The 20,159-nt window shown below is 37.8% G+C and overlaps 1 protein-coding gene across 4 annotated transcripts in view; it reads right to left on the bottom strand.

Moving 5' to 3' along the window:
* LOC136858113 (protein PRRC2C) overlaps positions 1 to 20,159 on the bottom strand; it is a 708,190-nt gene that overhangs the window by 576,912 nt on the left and 111,119 nt on the right. For all 4 annotated transcript variants that reach the window (XM_067137420.2, XM_067137417.2, XM_067137419.2 and 1 more), the window contains exons 6-7: positions 14,530 to 14,667; positions 14,239 to 14,447 (exon numbers count right to left, since the gene is read on the bottom strand). In XM_067137420.2, the coding sequence (XP_066993521.2) occupies positions 14,239 to 14,447; positions 14,530 to 14,667 (347 nt within the window). The remainder of the gene's footprint in view (positions 1 to 14,238; positions 14,448 to 14,529; positions 14,668 to 20,159) is intronic.

The raw sequence follows: 20,159 nt of genomic DNA, 5'->3' as shown, positions 1-20,159 counted from the left end.
AGAAACTCAACATGGTGTGGCCCACGGTGTTACCTACATCAGCACATTTCATCATCATCATCATAATAATAATAATAATAATAATAATAATAATAATAATAATAATCATCATGAACACTCAATGAGTATTAAGTTTAAGTGAATTTCGCACTTTCCTGCATTCAGTCAGGGTTTGTTGTCTTGTTTTTACACTTTACAAGGTAGTGACTATGGCACACGTCATTACACACCAAACAGTCATCCGTTGGGTTGTGTAATTTTGTCTATATGCATATTTTGTTGTGGAAGCCATGTATTTAAGCGATTAGAAAAACTGAGAACGCAATATAGGCCTAATTCAACATGCTCGCCATTCCCCAACAACACAGCATATTCAATAGTAAGCAGATCATAACACTGAAAATTCGATCGATCAATCGATCTATCATAGTCGCTACTGCTTGCTATAGCCTATCCATATAGCTACTGATGCTATTGGTTACTTCACGTTCGAGATCACACTTGATTTTTTTAAATGTTTGTTCCGTTTTCTTTACAATTTATTCCTGGCATAAAAGACATGCCCTAGATTAATGTTATAAAAACTGAAAAATGTGCTTCTTTTAAGGGATAAATACGGTATGTCAATTTTATATGGCAGAACGAATTTCCAGATTTTTTTGGAATTCCCTGACATTTCCCGGTTTTCCAGTCATTTTTCGAATTCCCTGACATTTCCCGGTTTCCCCGGTTTTCCATACAGGTGGCCACCCTGCTCAGGTATTCGCATTTATTTTTGGATATGCCTTCAATGTTCAGTTGTAGGACACGGGCACAAGGTCCAATGCATTTTGAGTTATATGTGAACTGGCTCTTAAAGGAGCCATTGGGATAAGTTTGTAGATCATAAAAACTAGGAGAGATACGAGATCTAGTTCGGTTACTGTTTGTGTAGACTTTCTGGCGTCCTGCTCTTGCAGTCCGTTGCCCAGGGTACACCATCTTGGAGGTTGTCTACATGTCGTAATAAAAATTGCCCTTCTTAAGATGTCTGACGAAATGGGCAGGCTCTGTGACCTAGGCAACCGTGTGAAGAGAGAGTAGAGTGCACATTTTTGTGGTCTCCATGGTAGTGATGGCAGACGAAACAAAATGGGTGCCAGTTAGGGAAAAATGTTTAAAAATGGATATAACGAGTTTCCCTCTAAGTAGTGATATCTGTGGAACGATTGTATGCTGATGATACAATTGTATTTGCTGATACTATCCAAGCGATACAATCAATAATGGATAGAATTGTAAGTCAGCAGCCAATACAAACTTGAAATAAACACCGCAAAGACAAAACTCATGGTTATAAGTAAGGAAAATATTTCCGGAATAAACTTGGTTATAAATCAAGAGAGTATAGAAACGGTAAAACAATATTCATACCTTGGAACCATAATAAATGAAGACTGGGATTGCTCACAAGAATTCAAGGTACACATTGGAAAAGCAAGAAGTGTGTTCCAGAAAATCAGTAATGTGTTTAAAAGCCACAATAACTTTAGGCACTAAAAACAGACTTCCGCACGGTTATGTATTTTCTGTTCTTTTATATGGTGTAGAGACCTTAAATAAAAACACAGAGAAGAAGCTGGAGGCGTTTGAAAAATGGCTTTATAGGCAGATCCTGAGAATATCTTGGACCCAGAGAATGACAAACGGGGAAGTAGTGAGAAGGATGAACACAACACCTCAGTCGATAAAGTTAGTGAAATGCCGAAAGCTACAGTATCTGGGACATATAATGCGCAACACAGATAGAAAGAACCTACTCCAAAAAATACTCCAGGGGAAAATCAACAGCACAAGAGGTCCTGGAAGAAGACAATTTTAGAGGTTGGTGCAATATGTCATCAGTTGAACTGTTCCGCGCAGCCACAAACAAGACAAAAATAGCCATCATGAACGCCAACATCCGAAAGGGATAGGCACCGGGAGAAGAAGACATCGAAGTTTGAATGTTTAGCTTGACTATCATGTATACAATATCGTGCATGAGCGGCGTCTCGATTAGTGTGGAATCGTATGCGAGTACTCAATTCCGCATGGCGATACAAAACCGTATGGCTTTACACAGCAACCGAGTGGTAAGTCCCGGTGTTACATGCTTATGAAGGAACAGTAGAACACTAGAAGTTCAAAATGATCATGTCTTGGTCGTGATTCGTGATCAGTTGATAACACTAAAATAGTTCAATTTTGCAGTTAATGTTCACCTGTCTGATATTGTCAATGCCCTGCAGAGAGTAAACCGAAATTTTATCATATTCATTTCTTACATAGTATTCCCCACCCGGTTACTTATTCCTGCCGCCCGGCTACCGAAAATTTCCGCAGAGAACACTGGCCTTAATATGCTGGGAACTTAAGTTGAGAAGTAGTTAAAGGTACAGCCTTACATGTAAAAAAAAAAAAGATTAAAAAATTGCATTACTCTTTATCTACACCAAAATAGTACTTAAAAAACACTCCTCGTACTTGAAGGTATTCTACATCTTCATAGCTATATTACAATATTTATTTTACTTTTAGTTTTCTCATATAAACTGCTGTGTTGAAGTTTCACACTTAACCTACTCGACTCATTTGACGAGACGTTCACGCGAGCACTGGTCAGGCATTTAGCTCAAATTAAAAGACATTCACGCATCACTGAAAGGGATTTCCATTTTGCAAATTTCTATAAAACAGAAATGTAGCTTGCTTAAGCTCTTCTTCTAAGAACTTGCACAGTTATTTATTGCTAACTAGCTGAACGCGACTCTCTTCGCTGTGGCTCAGTCTGATATGAAATGAACGGGTAAGTAAATACAGTAGAACCTTGATGCATCGTTCCTGGAACAGTTGTTTACCTGCATGCATCGTTCAATTTAATCGGTCCCAAAAATGTCCCATATAAACAAATGTTAAATTTCCTCACAACTATCGTTCCTCAAACTATCTTTTTATTGCATAGATTGCCAAAAAATGATTTGTCCTCTGCAACAATTTTCCCGCATGGATCGATCATACGTAACAAAAAATACACGCAAGCGTCTTTTGAATTCTAGTATATAATAGGGGCAAATTGTTATGCGAGAATGTACGAGTGATTAAGAGTTGCTAGTCTTGAGCAAGGATCTCGCAGGCTAAGTAGGCTGTGCGCAGGTTATTCATGCGGAACATCACGACGAGCCACGTGGCACCAACGCTTCTCCTCGAACCAATAACCGGCCCCGAAAGGTGTTCTTATTTACAAGACTTAAAACAGAGGCACTGTAAAACTCACAATTTGCCACCATTTTCTGTGTTGCTATTGGCCGGCTACGGCTGCCAGCTTCGTTGAAAATGAGAAAATTGCTCAGTTCAAAACAGTCACAGCGTGCGCTAGGTATATTTTAATTAGTAACAGGGTTATTAATCGCGTCTTAATTTGTGATGTGTGTGGGATGCTAGAGGCCTGTTGACTCTTTGTTGTCCCCTGTAAAGCTGTCTTCTTACAAGCCAGACCTAACCACACCAGAGCAATAATCTTTTATCTAGCCTGGTCTTGAAAATAATTCCTAAGTTGGCAGCATCGATTAGCCCGATGTGACATTGTCCAAAGCGCCATGTTGAATTTCTAACCACTGTGACATCGTTCGAACTGCGCCATGCGCGATCTCTTAATATATCGTTCGCGAAGGGTCTACGGAATCTTCAGTATAATACAGGTTATTGCCGTAATATCCACGTATATCATTAATCTGCAATAAGAGAACGGCCCATGAAGGTCCAATTACGAGATGTAAGGAAAAGTGAAACGAAACTGCGCAAAAGCCACGCTTTACATTTTCTTCACATATATCATGACAAATATTTTTATACTGTGATGTATAGTATGAGCATGTCCGGCTCCATGGCTGAATAGTTAGCACGTGTTGGCCTTCAGTTCAGGGGTCACGATCGGGCCGGGGATTTTAACTTTCGTTGGTTAATTCCGACAGTTCAGTGCCTGTGTGTGTGTGGGCGCCGACTTACGCATTAGGATTCATCTTAGGCAAAGCCGCATTTTCATAAGTGTGTAGATCACCTATCATGCGACAACTCGAAAGATCTGCATCCGGCTTCCGAGGCCACACAACATTATTATTTTTTTTACATGACGAAAATTCCCAAATAGGGTACCAATATTTTTTTTTCTTTCCCCCTATTTTATGTCACCTGTATTTATAGTTTTCCCGCACCCCTCGCCATTTTCCCCTCCCTCTTGAAAAACAATGCATCGAGGTTTTACTGTAAATGTATTATAGCAAACATGAGATCAACCGCACTTCGGAACTTCCGAGTTAAATTATTGTCATCGTGTAACATTTTTTGCAATGAATCAACAACAATATGCCTTCTAATTCCAGTAAAGATTTGGCAGCGTACATTTAATTGGCCGTTTCCATTTCCAATTAAATAGATTTGGAGAAATTTATAATAATTGCAGGGAATAGAGCAAAGACTAATGATCTGGAGTAAATGTGTTTCTGAATTTTAAATGTTGGCATAAAATGCTCTGCAATAACACAAGCGCCAAATTAAGTCATCTGAAAACAAGAATTGTAATTTCTTATGTTTGTGAGGAAATGCTTTGAACCATCAATAATTCCTTTTAACAAACTTTTCAGTGGTCTTTTGGCTGCTCAATTCAGGCAGCTTCACTTTTCCGCTCCTTTAAATTTCATTTTGTGCAGTGCAGACAAACTTTTGCCAATATTTCCAATTTAAATGAATTTACGAGTTACTGTACTGAATATTCTGTTCGTATGAAAAAGCAATTCCGTGATATGAAGCTCGATCATCGAGATATAGCGTATTGCAACTGCATACGTCTTTGCTCTTGATTTAATTATTCTTGACATTGTTGAGACTATTGTGCTGCTCTTCTTCTTCTTCCTCCTCCTCCTCCTCTAGATTCAACTCGTAAAACTTGTACTATGTCTGGCAAAATTACAGACGACTATAGTTTTGAGAGCACAGGACACAGTTATTCACATTTACAACAACAGAAATAAGTTGCTTAGTTACACGAAAGTACATCTCTATAACGGCATGTTGGATTCCTATTTCCATACAACATAACGGTAAAGCGAGAGAAAGAGGTTTTGTCGACCACACAATTATTTTCCATTTTTGCAGGTGTGCTTTCAACTCTCTCGTGGTGTTTACTGAAAGAGGTAGGCTTACTATTCGCACGTACACAGCAAGCTGAGACGTTAGTTGAGAGTTAAATATTTTATATTGATTAGAAATCTTATAGAATAAATTGGAATTAAACTTTTAAAAAAAGGAAGAAAAAGGGGATCGTGGGCATGGTTGGGGGGAAAAAGGGATAAAGGTCCCATACAAGGGAAAAAAGGTGCATGAAAAACACCTCTTTTCACAACTAGAAACAAAATTTCACACTGTGATATCTTTCTGAATAGCTTTAATTTACCCTAACAAAAAAGGTGCACACCTAAAAATCGTAACGCTGGTGATAACCAATTAGTTATTCTTCACTTTACAGGCCTTAAAAGGGTATCAGATGAACAGAGGGGCAAATATTTTGGTAATTCTCTATCATAGTTGTCTGTCCAGCATGAGAAGGGCCAGGCATCGAAGGAGAGACCGTTTTATCCAATCTTGTACGAGTGATATGTCCATCCACCCTTTTTCCTGGATACGAATGTGGATCCCGCGCGGAAATTTTATTTGGCATTGTTTTTTGCTTTAGAACAACGTAAGGTGCAAGCTTTCAGCCATCAGCTGTTATAGCAAGCATTACAGGGCATTGTATTTCGCTTCCTATAGTGTATTGCAAGTTGTGAATCTCATTGTAGAGCCATATTGGAATTCAGAATAAGAAGTTGATACATCAATAAAAACCACCTTTCCAAAACATAGTAATCCTTTATATTTAGGATAAAACCATTAACAGATATTAAAATTAGGACATGTTCTGCTCATACTTTGTGAGCATCATCAGCCAAAATAACCTAATTCAAGGCAGGTCAGGGCCCTGATCCCAGTACATGTAACGTAAAATCTTCTAATAGTGCAATAATAAAACTAAATTCAACAATTTAAAAATGATCAGTAAAAATATAATATGTATTAAAACATTTAGTGACCATTAAAATAGCTTGAAGTGTAGGTGAATGATAACTAGGGCTCGGATGTTTAGGAAAAGTCATATTTCTTCTTTGTCTCTATTTTCTTGCCTGATTGGATTTTGGTGCAATTAAGTGATTTTTAATTGTAATATAAGTGCATATTTTGGCTATTTTTGTCATAAGGTCATATTTTCACCTATTTTGGTAGAAACGTCATATTTCGGCGGTCTAACGACAGATGCAGCTGTGCAAAATCATCTGCAACTTATCGAATGCGAACTAGTGTTCACAAAACTGCTTCTCAGTACCACATCTGCAGTCAATACAAGCGAAATACCATTTGTATAGAATGAAGGCCATAGACTTCACTGCTCCTTTTACATTATTTAAATATGCACCAATAATCTTGTGACATAGAAAGGAGCTTCTGTTCTTACAAGAATGTGTTGTGATAATCGGAGGTCTTTCGCACCTGATGATTTGAAGATGAATCTTGTCACACACTTCACTTCCACCCGCGGAGAAGAATGAAAAAGGTATGTTAGTTTACACTATAGGCCCTGCCACCCTACCATAACATATTGAAAGAAATCTAAGTTACTTAATTCGTTTCGTGGTGCTCAATTTAAACTTTAACGCATTCAATGATATTAATGAAATCTAGGGTTGAACGTTCCAAAATATCAAAATAAAAAATTCTAGTTTTCTCGTATTTCAAACCACCACTACAGGGTGCAAATATGTTTTGACTTAAAATGTTGTGTGATCTGATAATCATAGCTATGTAATCACAAATGTTCGATAAGTGAACCAGAGGCAATAGACTGAGTAACTGCTAAACATGTGTATACAGAAAATTAGTCTAATATGAAAGTAAGAATAAAGTTAACGAATGAATTGCCCTTTCGATTTATAATTTATTAAAAGTGTCCATATTTAGATTAATCATTTTCCGGTCATATTTTGTAATATTTACGTCATATTTCTCCACTTTTGAGGTCATATTTTGTCACTTTTGAGGTCATATTTAATCACTTTTAAGGTCATATTTGCTTGCTTATTTGGCCTAATTTTAGGTCTTAAGCATCCGAGCCCTAATGATAAGAAGTGTTATTGGTGCGTGGCTGTGAATGATTATTATTACAGAACAATGAACATAATCCTCATACGATGGCATTAAACTGTTTATACTTGCGAACACTTTTACACCATACAAGTGAACTATTGTGGACTGCTATCTTGTTACAGATGTCTTAAAATCACATGTTGGCTGAAAAACAAATTGTATGGAGGTATGGAGGAATTGTATGGATGACCATCAGACCTCAGTAAACAACTAAGGGACCATTTATTCCTCAACCAACACAGGGGGCTCACCTGTTTCATGTCTTCCATCTACGAGATCTTTTAGTCCCCTGTTCGAAGATTAATGACAGTATATACTGAATAACACTACGATGAAATATAACACGAGGGAGTCTCTTAAAGCCATATCAGGCAATGTTAGGACTCAACAGAAACAACCTTATAAAATTGCACCGGACATTTAAACCTTAGGTTCGAGATGAACTTGGCATTTAAAGATTCAAATTTGTAGATACTGTTCATTAAATGTCACTTCAAAACAGTCTATGAAGGGTGAAATAAAATTATAACACGAGTTAGGACTCAAACACTAACTTCTAAATACATATAACACATTCAAATTTTGCATAAGTTCGAGATTCAAAATTTGTAGTCACTTTCCCAATAAATGTCAAATAGGACGAGCGTAGTATAAACATGAGTTCGGTTTCAACATACACAAACTTTTAAAAATGCATATAACATTTCAAAACCCAAGTACGAAATGAATTCGACAGTTAAAGATTCACATTTGTAGTCATTTTTCATTAAATGTCACTTGTTGAGGGTGTAGTAAACATTTTCATTTGTCAAGAATACAAACTCTGATTAATGTAAAATGTTTCTCTGAGAGCTTTGACGTTGACTGTGATATTATCTGTGGTCTATTGTTGCAACGTAACGTGTTCGCAGTTCAATGCGGGACCTGAGGCGGTAAAGCTATGGCGCGAGATGCAGAGGAACTGAGCGCGGAATAAACTAGTACAAACTATCCAACAGGGATACAGAAAAAACTAGATACGATTTTTTTCCAACATGAGGGCATTTTAGATCGTGTCTTCGGTTACAGTGAAAACTATATCTACCACTTCTCAAGGTGAGAGTAAAGTATTAAAAGATGTGAAAAACACTAAAGAACAAATATGAAAACCTTTTCTGCTGGGGCTTATAAAATAAGAAGTGCAATGAACGGTGTGTAGAACACCAAACAACAAATATGAAAAATGCAAGGGGGCCAGTAAAAATATCCAAGTACTAGCAAGGTACCCGTGCTTCGCTACGGTATTATACTGAAATTTATAATTGAATGCTTATTGTTTTAGATATATAATCCGCCGAAATTCGCGATCTGACACGTTTTCAGCGAGAATCTACCAAAATTCCCGATCTGACTCGTTTTCTATTAGATTACGGCACGCTTCCTCCCATTTTTCAATCTTCCTTTCCAGCAATCGATTTCGTACTTCCCGGGCTAGGCTCAGCTATTCTTCCCGGTCAGTTGGGTCCGTAAATCTTTGCCATACCGTATTTTCCTATAATCATTTTTAATCTGGATAAAATCCTTCAGGAGACCCGGCGTGGTGTCATATTGGGTGCCTTGGCGGCACTGAACCCGCGGCCGGACTGCATTCTTAGTCATTACCCGTCCAGGAGCCGTTTCCAGCGCGGTCCGCACATTTGACGACGGTCCGGAACATTATTATTATTATTATTATTATTATTATTATTATTATTATTATTATGTGTTGTTGGGATAAATGATGACAGGGAAAACCGGAGTATCCGGAGAAAAACCTGTCCCGCCTCCGTTTTGTCCAGCACGAATGTCACATGGAGTTACCGGGATTTGAACCACGGAACCCAGCTGTGAGAGGCCGGCGCGCTGCCGCCTGAGCAACGGAGGATCCTTATAAGTACATTAAGAACAGTAAAATCAATTGGTCTCACCTCCTTTTACACCCCACTGCCGTTAGTTTTTACGGCCAACCCCCCCCCCCCCCCCCCAAGAAAATTAAAAGAAGGCGTGTTTCCTTATGTTTAAGGGAGATTCCAAACACCAATGTTCACGTCTATTACCTTCAGTTTTGAGATATTAGTATCCCCATAAATAGAATTTACTTTTGTCACTTCATTTCAAACTACCCCCCCCCCCCCCCCAAGTGAATTTTCCCGCAAAAAATACTTGTTTCCTTAATAGTGAAGGATCTTCTAAATACCAATTATCACGACTCTAACTTCTTCACTTTTTGATTTATGCGTCCTCATGAAAGGAATTCAACTCCTTTACACTCCCGCCCCCCCAAGATGGTTTCCCCCCCCAAAACGCGTTTTTCTTTGTTTTTAAAGGAGATCCAAATACGAATTTTCACGTCTGTAACAACTTTAGTTTTTATTAGATGTATATATTCTCATACAATTAAAGTCAATTAATTTTTCAATTCTTTCACGCCCTCCCCCCGCTTCATTGGATTTTCCGAGAATACGTGTTTCTTTACTTTTAAAGCAGATTGCTAATATCAAATTTCACGTCTGTAACATCTTCATTTTTAAGATATCAGTAATCTAATTAAAAGAATTCAACACCATTTTCAGTCACTTTCACCCCCCCTCCACCCAAGTGGTATTTCCAAAAATTAAAAATACATGTTTCTTTATGTTTAATAGAGATAAAAATACCATTTTTCACTTCTGTAACATGTTAAGTTTTTTTATATATACTGTAAAAATTATCATTTTAAAATTTCACCCCTTTTGGGTTCCCCTAAAGTGGAGTTTCCAAAAACAAATCACCTATGTTTCTTTACATTTACAGGAGATTCCAAACACCCACTTTTTACGTCTGTAACATTTTACGTTTCCAAGGTAATCTTTCAAAAAATTCACCCCAATTTGTCACTTCTGTTTAACCGCCATTAATAGGATTTTCCAAAAACTAAAAAAATACATGTTTCTTTATTTTTAAAGGAGATCCCATATACAAATTTTCAGTTCTGTAATATCTTCAGTTTCTGAGATATATGTATCCTCATTAAAGGCATTCAACCCATTTTTCACCCTTTTACACCCCTCCTATTGGGATTTACAGGAAACAAAAAAATACGTGTTCCTTTATTTTTAGAGGAGATTCTAACTACCAATTTTTACATCTGTAAATTTTAAAATTTTTAAGATGTAGACACATTCATTTTAAAAAATTCACCCCCCTTTTCACCCCTCAATATTTGGATTTTCCAAAAACGAAAAAATACGTGTTTCTATACATTTAAAGTAGATCCCAAATACCAATTTTCAGGTCTGTAATATCTTCAGGTTCTGAAATATAAGTAGCCTCATTAAAGGCATTCAACCCATTATTCACCCTTTTACACCCTTCCTATTGGGATTTTCCGAAAACAAAAGAATACGTGTTTCTTTATTTTTAAAGGAGATTCTAAATACCAATTTTTACATCTATAAACTGTAACAGTTTTGAGATATAGATACACTCATTTTAAAAAGTCACCCCCTTTCAACCCCCCATTATTTGAATTTTCCAAAAACAAAAAATACGTGTTTCTTTATTTTTAAAAGAGATCAAAAGTACCAATTTTCAGGTCTGTAATATCTTCAGTTTCTGAGATATAAGTACCGGTATCCTGATTAAAGGCACTCAACCCCTTTTTCACCCCTTTTCACCCCTCCTATTGTGATTTTCCGAAAACAAAAAAATACGTGTTCCTTTATGTTTAATGAAGATTCTAAATACCCATTTTTACATCTGCAAACTTTAAACGTTTGGAGATATAGATTCACTCATTTTAAAAATTCACCCCCTTTTCACCCTCCCATTAATTGGATTTTCCAAAAACAAAAAAATACGTGTTTTTTTATTTTTAAAAGAGATCAAAAGTACCAATTTTCAGGTCTGTAATATCTTCAGTTTCTGAGATATAAGTACCGGTATCCTGATTAAAGGCACTCAACCCATTTTTCACCCTTCTTCACCCGTCCTATTGGGATTTTCTGAAAACAAAAAAATACGTGTTTCCTTATTTTCAAAGAAGATTCTAAATACCAATATTTACATTTGTAAACTTTTAAAGTTTTGAGATATAAGTGCACTCATTTTAAAATTTCCCCCCCCCCCTTTTCACCCCCTTAGCAATGGAATATCCAAAAATCCTCTCTTAGCGAGCACCTACATCTTAATATGAATGCATCCCCAAAATTTCATTTCATTATGTCCAGTAGTTTTGGCTCGGCGATGATGAATCAGTCAGTCAGTCAGTCAGTCAGGACAAGCTATTTTATATATATAGATTATTGCCGATCACACTTTCTAAAACAAATGTTAGTAGAAGCCTTTTATTTTGGAGCAGTGAGTTATAAAACATTATTTATATGAAAAGCTTTTCTGCTGGGGCTTATAAAATAACAAGTGCAATGAACGCCAAACAACAAATATGAAAACTCTCAGACAATGAATTGGAGGTTATACTCGGCCACGTGCTACTGCAAGGGGGACAGAATGACTTTGGCCGCCATTTTAAAAACTTCGACCAAGTGGTTGTACTTGGTCTTGATGCAAGTTTTTGCGACCTCTGCACGCTTAAAGATGCAGATGCCAGTCTACTTTCCGAACTATTTTAACGTCTACATTTTTCGATATCCATACATAGGCTATCACAAGACAAATATGCGCCACACTAGTAAATTTCACACAATTATGTTCCTAATCATAATATAGGCTACCATATCACACAGAAAAACTTCACTGCACTACTCAACACAAAATAATACAAATAGGCTCACGTTTTCCGTAATCACACAACTGTGGCAACGGCTCTTACCCGAGTCATAAATCACATTCTTTCACACAGGATGACAAATACCGTATTTTCTCACATAATTAAAGCCCTTGCATAATTTATGCATCCCCAATATTTTTGGGTCCAAAGTTGAGAAAAAGAAAGGGTCACGTATTTGACGCACCCACTTCTTCGAACATCCATCACGCAACTCCGGATGTGTTCCGAAATAAAGATGTGAACTACTTAGGTAGCAGCCTACCTATTGCAAAACCTGGTATTCCAAATACCGGGCAATGTGCTGTTATCAGCTGGTAGCAAATGCCAATGCACTAGTTCAGTGAGAGAATCAACACAGCAGTGACTAGTGATGCTCTATTCCAGTCTGGTACAAACTTACTTTACGAGATTTTCGGGATGGCACATGCGTTGTCTGATCTCAAAACTGTTTGTTAGTCCATAGTGAGCTAATATTGAAGTAATAGTGCATCAAATAAACTTGCGGTGATCAGTTACGCAGTGGGCCGCAAGTATTCAGTGTCCGAAAGCTATGTGCGCTACCACAGTTACCGTGATAACAGAGAAGTGCACTTCAAGCGACCAACAAGTCTCGCAAAGCATTTCGCAGACCAAAAAGTGGCAAGTTTCCGTAAGCAGGAGGAACTGCTTAAATGCAAGATTTCGTTATGCAAGTTGGATATGCCGTTTCTCATAAATTTCTGTATTTTAAAGGACGAGAAACAGCTCCTGCACATGGAATCATGTCTCGGATTTGAAGGTTAGAGGAGGCTTCATTAACTCTATGAAGAGAAATGGACTCTCTCTTTGACAAACATTATGCCACAAAAGACGCCAACCAGTTTTCATATGCCATGAAGTCGAACAATCGATAAGAAAGGGACATCGAGTGTTATCGTATGCACTAATGGAAGTGAGAAATAACTGCAATGCTTCCTGCATCAGATGATGGCCGAGACCTTTTACCTTACGTTGTTTTAAAACAAAAAACAACGTTTAAAGTAAAACTTTTGCAAGGGATCCACGTTCATATCCAACAAGGAGGATGGATACACACATCTCTCGCACAACATTGGATACGAACGGTTTGGGGAAATTTATCAGGGTCTATCCTTCGATGCCCGACCCTTCCCGTGTAGACATTTTTTCCTTTTTTGGCCAGTATGTCATTATAATGTACTTGCATGAATTGTACTTTTAATAGCACAAGTTTATTTCACTTCAGGTCGTATTGTCAGCTCGTAACGGGAAGAATATTTTCCAGTGTTGGTACTTCAAACCTGATTTATGGTACCTTATTGGACTTTTCAGAAAAAATCTCACGCCGGAATTTTACGCCAAAAGATGATAACCGCAAATGAGTTAAACCAATTGAGTTTATTATATTTGATGCAACTTTTAAACTAAATTAATTGTAAATAATTTGTAAATATCTGAATTCCTTGAATAATTTATGCATCCAAAGTTTTCATCGGTATTTTTCATCAAAAAAGTGCTAATTATGCAAGAAAATTCGTTATATTAAAAAATCCCAGCTCTACTCATAAGGAACGGTTGAAGTCGGCCACTTCAACAGTCACGATACCAAAACTGACCATGTCAGTTTATGGTAGATGTACCCCTATCTTGGTATTTATCTTAATGGCTAATAAAACTGACGAGGTTTACATTCATCTCTTCCAAAAGATGTAGAGAGATCAATATTGATTAAACTGACAATCAGTTCTGGCTCAACAAAAACTACAGAATGAGAAAGTAATATAAGTGGAAATACAATAAAAGCCCCTGTTACACTTTGCAAGGGAATGCGGGAAAATATTGAGTGGGAAAATGTAAATCAATGGAGCACCTGAAATGACTTAGCACAGCTGAAGGCAAACTGTTAAGCAGGGCACTAGTTCTTTCTAAAAAGAGGCAAATAGTAGATGACCGAAAATAAATTAATATTTTTTCTTAGAAGTGTGGACAATGAACCATTTTAGCAGAGTAAAATAAAGGCTTTAAGTATGATTTTAGGTGGGACCACAAAAATTATACATCGATAGAACTGCATATCGGCCTCAATACTCTCTCCACTTGCTATCATGCTAATTATGCAACAGCACCGACATAAATTTTCTGCACTGAAGGTAAGAGAAAATGATGAAATGATGCAACAAAGGTTACTAGTTCACACTTACAAACTGAGGCATAATATTCCGATACTGATGAGGACCAGCATTAGGAGGCATGTGGGACATCAGATTACCCCCCGACTGGGACGTCGCGCCAGGCAGGGCGTTTGTAGCGGCCGTGTTCGATACTGCAGTCCCCTGGCCTCCCGGGCCCGTGCCCCCGCCCTGGGCAGCACACGGGGCCAAGTTGCTCCTCCCGCCAGCCGGATCGCTTCCTGTAAGGAAATGATATTTATCAAAATGAAAAAAAAATTATAAAGCAGAACCAATTCAAAGCAAATGATGTATTAATTTTACCTGGTGGTAAGTGAGGTGTTAGGGGGCCCGGGACAGGAGTAGCTCCCGGGGGACTGCTGTTCACGGCCCCGCCAGCTGGGATCTGAGTCGGCGGCTGACCGGCGGTCCTTCCACCACCTTGGATCCAACTTCCTTCCGCTTGAGGAAAAAGAAATAGTCGAATATTTTCTGATGATCATTCTGTCACAAATATACTACAGATACACATATATAAGGAACCTAGTACTGATCTAGAGAAAGTATCGAAGTAAACACAACATGATTGTGTTTTATGAAACTACAAGGACAAGAAAGAAGCTATTCTGTGCAGGTAATTCAGAGCAGAAATATGAAGTATGGTAATCAAGTAAGCTGATTTTCTTGCCATATCCATAGTTGCAACATGCAGTTTGACAGTTATTTCCATTTTGCAAATGAATGAAATACTTCAATATCAATAAATTTACAATGCTTAATATTCAGCATAAGAATGGATATATATATAAAAACACACACACGCCCCTTTCAAAATCACATTAATGGAAATGGCATGTTTACTAAATTACTTTTAACATAGGAAAAGAAAAAACACTATTTCCTTGGAATACTTTTACCAACCACACAGCAAGACAGGTAGCATATTTATGCCATTATTAGTCTTTGTTAATTAGTGATAAAAGCATAAATCAAGGGGTTAGGATGGTTTTATTTTCATGTTGTTGAAGAGTGAATTTAAATCACGAAATGACGCAAATTTTGTATACATCACCACAAACAAACAACAATCTTCAAAATAAAAATATTTTCCAACATTTTTCCCCTACCACTACAACATTCTTGTCAACAAGCCGATGTTCGAATTATTAGTTATAAATTAGAGAATGATCGATTGTATCATTTCACGTGGGGCAATCAATACATGATATATTGTCGATAATCTTGTTACACAACGACTGGAGTCAGGCTTGGATAGTAACGGGGTGGACGGTGGTGAACAGCTGTTGCCCCGTGGCATGAATCGTTTAGACGACTACCTCCAAAAATGTACATGATTGTTGTTCAAATTGGGAACTACGTTCGCCTCCTGTTACATCAGTAATAGTGTGATTCGTGGTAGAGAATTGTACATAATTTAATAAAATGTGCGCAAATTATGTATTATCATCAAAGCTAGCGAGTTATTTATGTGAATCAGTTGGCGACCCTGTAACAGTCTCAGTAGTTCCGAACTCAGCAGTAAACAGAGATGAGACAAGACCATTTAAATATTATTGAAGGAATTCAGAAATACATTTTGCGTGTGGTTACGACTTTATACAGTACTGGCATGTTACTACAATCAACCGTGTGATAACTGTTTGTTACTGGCACCGCACAATAGGGTTTTAAAATACTGAAGGTAGCAGTTTCTGCCACAGACAGGCTTAGAGAATATAAGAATGAAGGATTTATAATTTCCTGTGCAAATATTGTGATTGTTAGATTATCACAGAAAAGATGTTCAAGACGAACATTGTAAATGTCAGAAGCATTCAAAACGCAGAAAAACTTTGTGTCTTTAAGTTAGTATTCCTAGAGTGGCCATTTTGAAAGATACATCATCACATGCTAATTGCGTGAAGGATTCAAAATAAGAGTATATTTCGGACAACTACTGCGTTCATGTAAGCTAACATACTAGTACAGTAGAACCTCGATAATTCGAAATCGGTTAATTCAAAATCCCGCCTAATTCGAAGAAGCTCTCGTTCCCGGAAACATGAGATACAGTTTTGCATGTTATTTCAATTGTTTAATTCGAAATACGGATAATTCGTAATTCGAAGTACAATGTCGGCCCCATAACCGAAATTCAGACTTTTAATTCGAAACTGCCTTTACATTTTAAAACAATAGTATGTTACAGAGTAATTTCAACTCGAAATGTATCCGCTCCGCGTCATAATAGAACGCGCGTTCCGGATCGTGGAGGGGTAGCTTTCTGCACTTACACTCACTTCGGTGGGTCTACAGTGCGCTTCATGATTGCTAAGTTGAATGAAATCGGAATTCTTTTGTGTTCAACCTTTTAAGGAACGCCGTAATATTACGCAACATGCAGTGTGCGGGAAAACAGAATCCGCGAACACTGGCGATGCCGACAGTTGACGAAAAAACGTGGCTCATATAATAAATTCGTAGGCACCGAACAACATTGACATTGCCGGTGAAACTGCATTGTTTTATTTTAATGCGAGCCCAAACGGTCTTATGGTTTTAAAGGAGAAATTGCCAGCCGGGAAATCGTAGTGTGAGGGATGGGGGTCATAAGTAGTACGTTGCAATGCACATGGAAGCGATATACTTTATCCCCTCGTCATAGGAAACTTCGATAAGCCACGATGTTTTAAGATCGTCGGGCACTTTCCATGCCATTACAAAGCGTGTATAATAAAAATGCAAACAGTAAAGAAATCCAATAAATAATGCATTTGCACAGGGGAACCGGCATAATTTATCATCGTCTTTGAATTGTGCAACTTTTTTTTTCTTTCATTGCGTGAGGTTATGTTTGTCAGCGATTTATCCAAGTGCATTATTTGAAGATAGCAAATGCACCTTGTTGGATACATTTCGGAAATAGTTTTTTTGCATGGCATTAGAAAGGTTTAAACTGTGAATCGAGGTGATTGCATGTATTAGAGGGTCTTAGAATACTTCGTGACGCGGCAAGTGTTTACATTTCTGAAGTGCGAGAGAAGTGCCACGGCGGGAAATCGTACAAGGATAGAGTCATAGGAAAGTTCGATTTTAAGGGCATCGGGTACTTTCTGTGTAAATACAAGGCATCTAAAATGCATACAGCATAGTAATAGAATCAATAAAGCACTTGCATATGGGAGCGAGCATAGATTTCTCCTCGTCTTTGAATCGTGCATTTTTTTTCTTTCTTTCGTTGCGTGAGGTTATGTTTACTAGTGAGATATCCGAGTGTATTATTTGAATACTGTAAATGCACCTTCTTGGATACATTTTGGGAATAGTTCTTTTTTCATGGCATTTGAAAGGTATGAACTGTGAATCAAGGTTAAATGCATGCAGTAACGGGCCTTAGAATATTTTATAACGCAGCAAGGGTTGGTACTTCTGAATTGCGGATTGGCGGTTAATTCGAAATCACGTAATTCGAAGTCCGATTTTTGAGTCCCAATGACTTCGAATTAATGAGGTTTTACTGTACAGAAACTAGACAATTCTGCTGCTGTATCCATACCTGGCTTAATATGTTCGTGGAACCCTCAGGAACGCATCCGCATGATCGCAGAAACAAAGAGGGACAAAATTAAGAGCTAAAAAGCGAAGACATGTTTCTGCTATGTGACGAAACAACTTCGTCCTACTTCATCCATCTGTACCATCGGCTGAAATGAGCACCGGTCTGTACCTATAGATTCTGCCAATAGCGCAAAATTGCACCAATGCTATATTAAAAACTTTGAATTCCTGCAAAATTGAACAGGAGAATGTAGTCGTAGTAGTTACGGATCTGCACGTTACATGACAAACTGTTTAACTACTCTTCAAAGACTGACTGAACAAGTAGGTCATGTCCAGTCCAGGGCTCATGCAGTCAAACTTATGCACTGACTGCATATTGAAAATGAGCTGACCAAACTGAACATGTGTACAGCAAGGTCAAAGAACACCAACTGAAATACGCAATAAAGCAACTACACTGCATTTCTAAGATAGAAACATGAACACAGAACAAGAGGATGAAATTCTGTCTTTCCCAATGCCTGTGTGTATAAGATGGAATTCCTGGTTTAAGGCTGCAATGTTTTTGGCTACACACGTGGAAGATCAGGTAGCATTTTTCAAAACACTGGAAGATTCAAATGCTGGGGTCAAATTTTTCCAACAAGCATAGACTTCAACAATACAAATTATAACATAAAAAGCAGTGTATGTTTCTGTTGTTGGTGACTCTCTTACTTTCTTGGAGGGATCTATGTACCCAGCAATTCAAATACTTGCTGGGAAGCTAGATGACCTTGAAAAAAAAGTTCTTTCATGCATCGCCAAATTCTTTCCCTTGGTACACTATCGTATGCTTTCTCAATGTCCAAAAATATTAGAAATAAAGGCTTGTTCTTCTCCCAGTATTTTTCCATTAGCATCCTAATTGCAAATATAAGGTCTGTAGTTGACCTTCCTGGTCTGAAACCATACTGCTCTTCTTCCAAAATTGGTTCAACAATATCTCTGATTCTGGTCTCTATTATTTTTTCCAATATTTTCAGGACATGAGACAGTAGTGTGATACCACGGTAATTAGAACATTTTCGTCGGCTCCTTTCTTGAACAGAGGTACAATGATGCCCATCTTCCAGTCCTCAGGAATAGTATTTTCCTCCCATATCTTGTTGAGCAGTCTATTGACGTCAGAAAAGTTGGATGGCGCAGCCACGCGGTAGAATGTTGAAGCTGCAACATAGTGACTGGTGAGGTATATTTACATGGCGAAGCATTGACGTCGTGATGGAAACAGAAAGAAAATTGTCAAATTTGAGGAGTTACTGCTCTGTATAAGGTTGCAAATCGTATAAAACGGATGCGAAATCTGGTCACTACTTTCCTGTACAAAAAGTTCAGAGAGAAAGATGGGTTTCCGCGCTGTCAATTGGAAAACGCGTTGCGCGATACATGACAGTGCGCAGTCTGCATTCTCGTGAAGACGACTTCTTTCCACAGCGTAGGTACCGGTACTGTTTATTGTACTCATTGATAGTTATTATCTCTAATTTGTATTCACAAAGATTTAGCTACATCAAAAATACTGATAAACTTGTAGCCTAATACTTCTGTGCCGCACATAGAATGTTATCCGCTCTTTGTAAACTTCTTCATATGTATAACAGCAGACAGTAAATTAACTATCTACATGTGAGTAATATCTTTAACTGATAGTAATTAAGCACTGAATTTAAATTGCCTATATAATACTTCTATCAATGAAAGAAAATATGTAGTATTTTGCCGCCATAAATTAGCTTTTTTTGCTATTTGTTTTACGTTACACCGACACAGAGAGGTCTTATGGCAACGATGTGACGGGAAAGGTCTAGGAATGGGAAGGAAGCGGCCGTGGCCTTAATTAAGGTACAGCCCCAGCATTTGCCTGGTGAGAAAATGGGATACCACGGAAAACCATCTTCAGGGCTGCCGACAGTGGGGTTCGAACCCACTATCTCCCGGATGCGAGCTCACAGCTGCACGCTCCTAACCGCACGGCCAACTCGCCCGGTCATCATAAATTAGAAGCCATAACCTAATTATTTGGTAGAATTGGACAAAGCAAGTATTCTTCAACCCCAAACAGCTGTGACTGTAGAGGTTATAGTACTCTTAAATTATAATTTTCCAACTTTGCTCTGCATATTCTGTAGGTAATTATAATTTTTTAATACTTATTATTGTCGGTTCTAAGTTCTAACTTTTGTGCTGATGGTAAAAATGGAAGAACATTTAAGTTTATGTGGGCTGTTCCAACACAAGCCTGTATAAAGCCTAGATTTATTTGCTTTACAACATTTACTTAGTAGAATTATTATTTTCTTTCTTCCCCAAGATTACAGTTTACAAAACAGGTAACTCCCCCGTCACCTGGC

The sequence above is a fragment of the Anabrus simplex genome, chromosome 1, assembly GCF_040414725.1.
Source record: "Anabrus simplex isolate iqAnaSimp1 chromosome 1, ASM4041472v1, whole genome shotgun sequence".
NCBI classification, from domain to species: Eukaryota; Metazoa; Arthropoda; class Insecta; order Orthoptera; family Tettigoniidae; genus Anabrus; species Anabrus simplex.
Note: the sequence above shows the minus strand (reverse complement) of the source record. Positions and strands in the feature narration are given on the sequence as shown.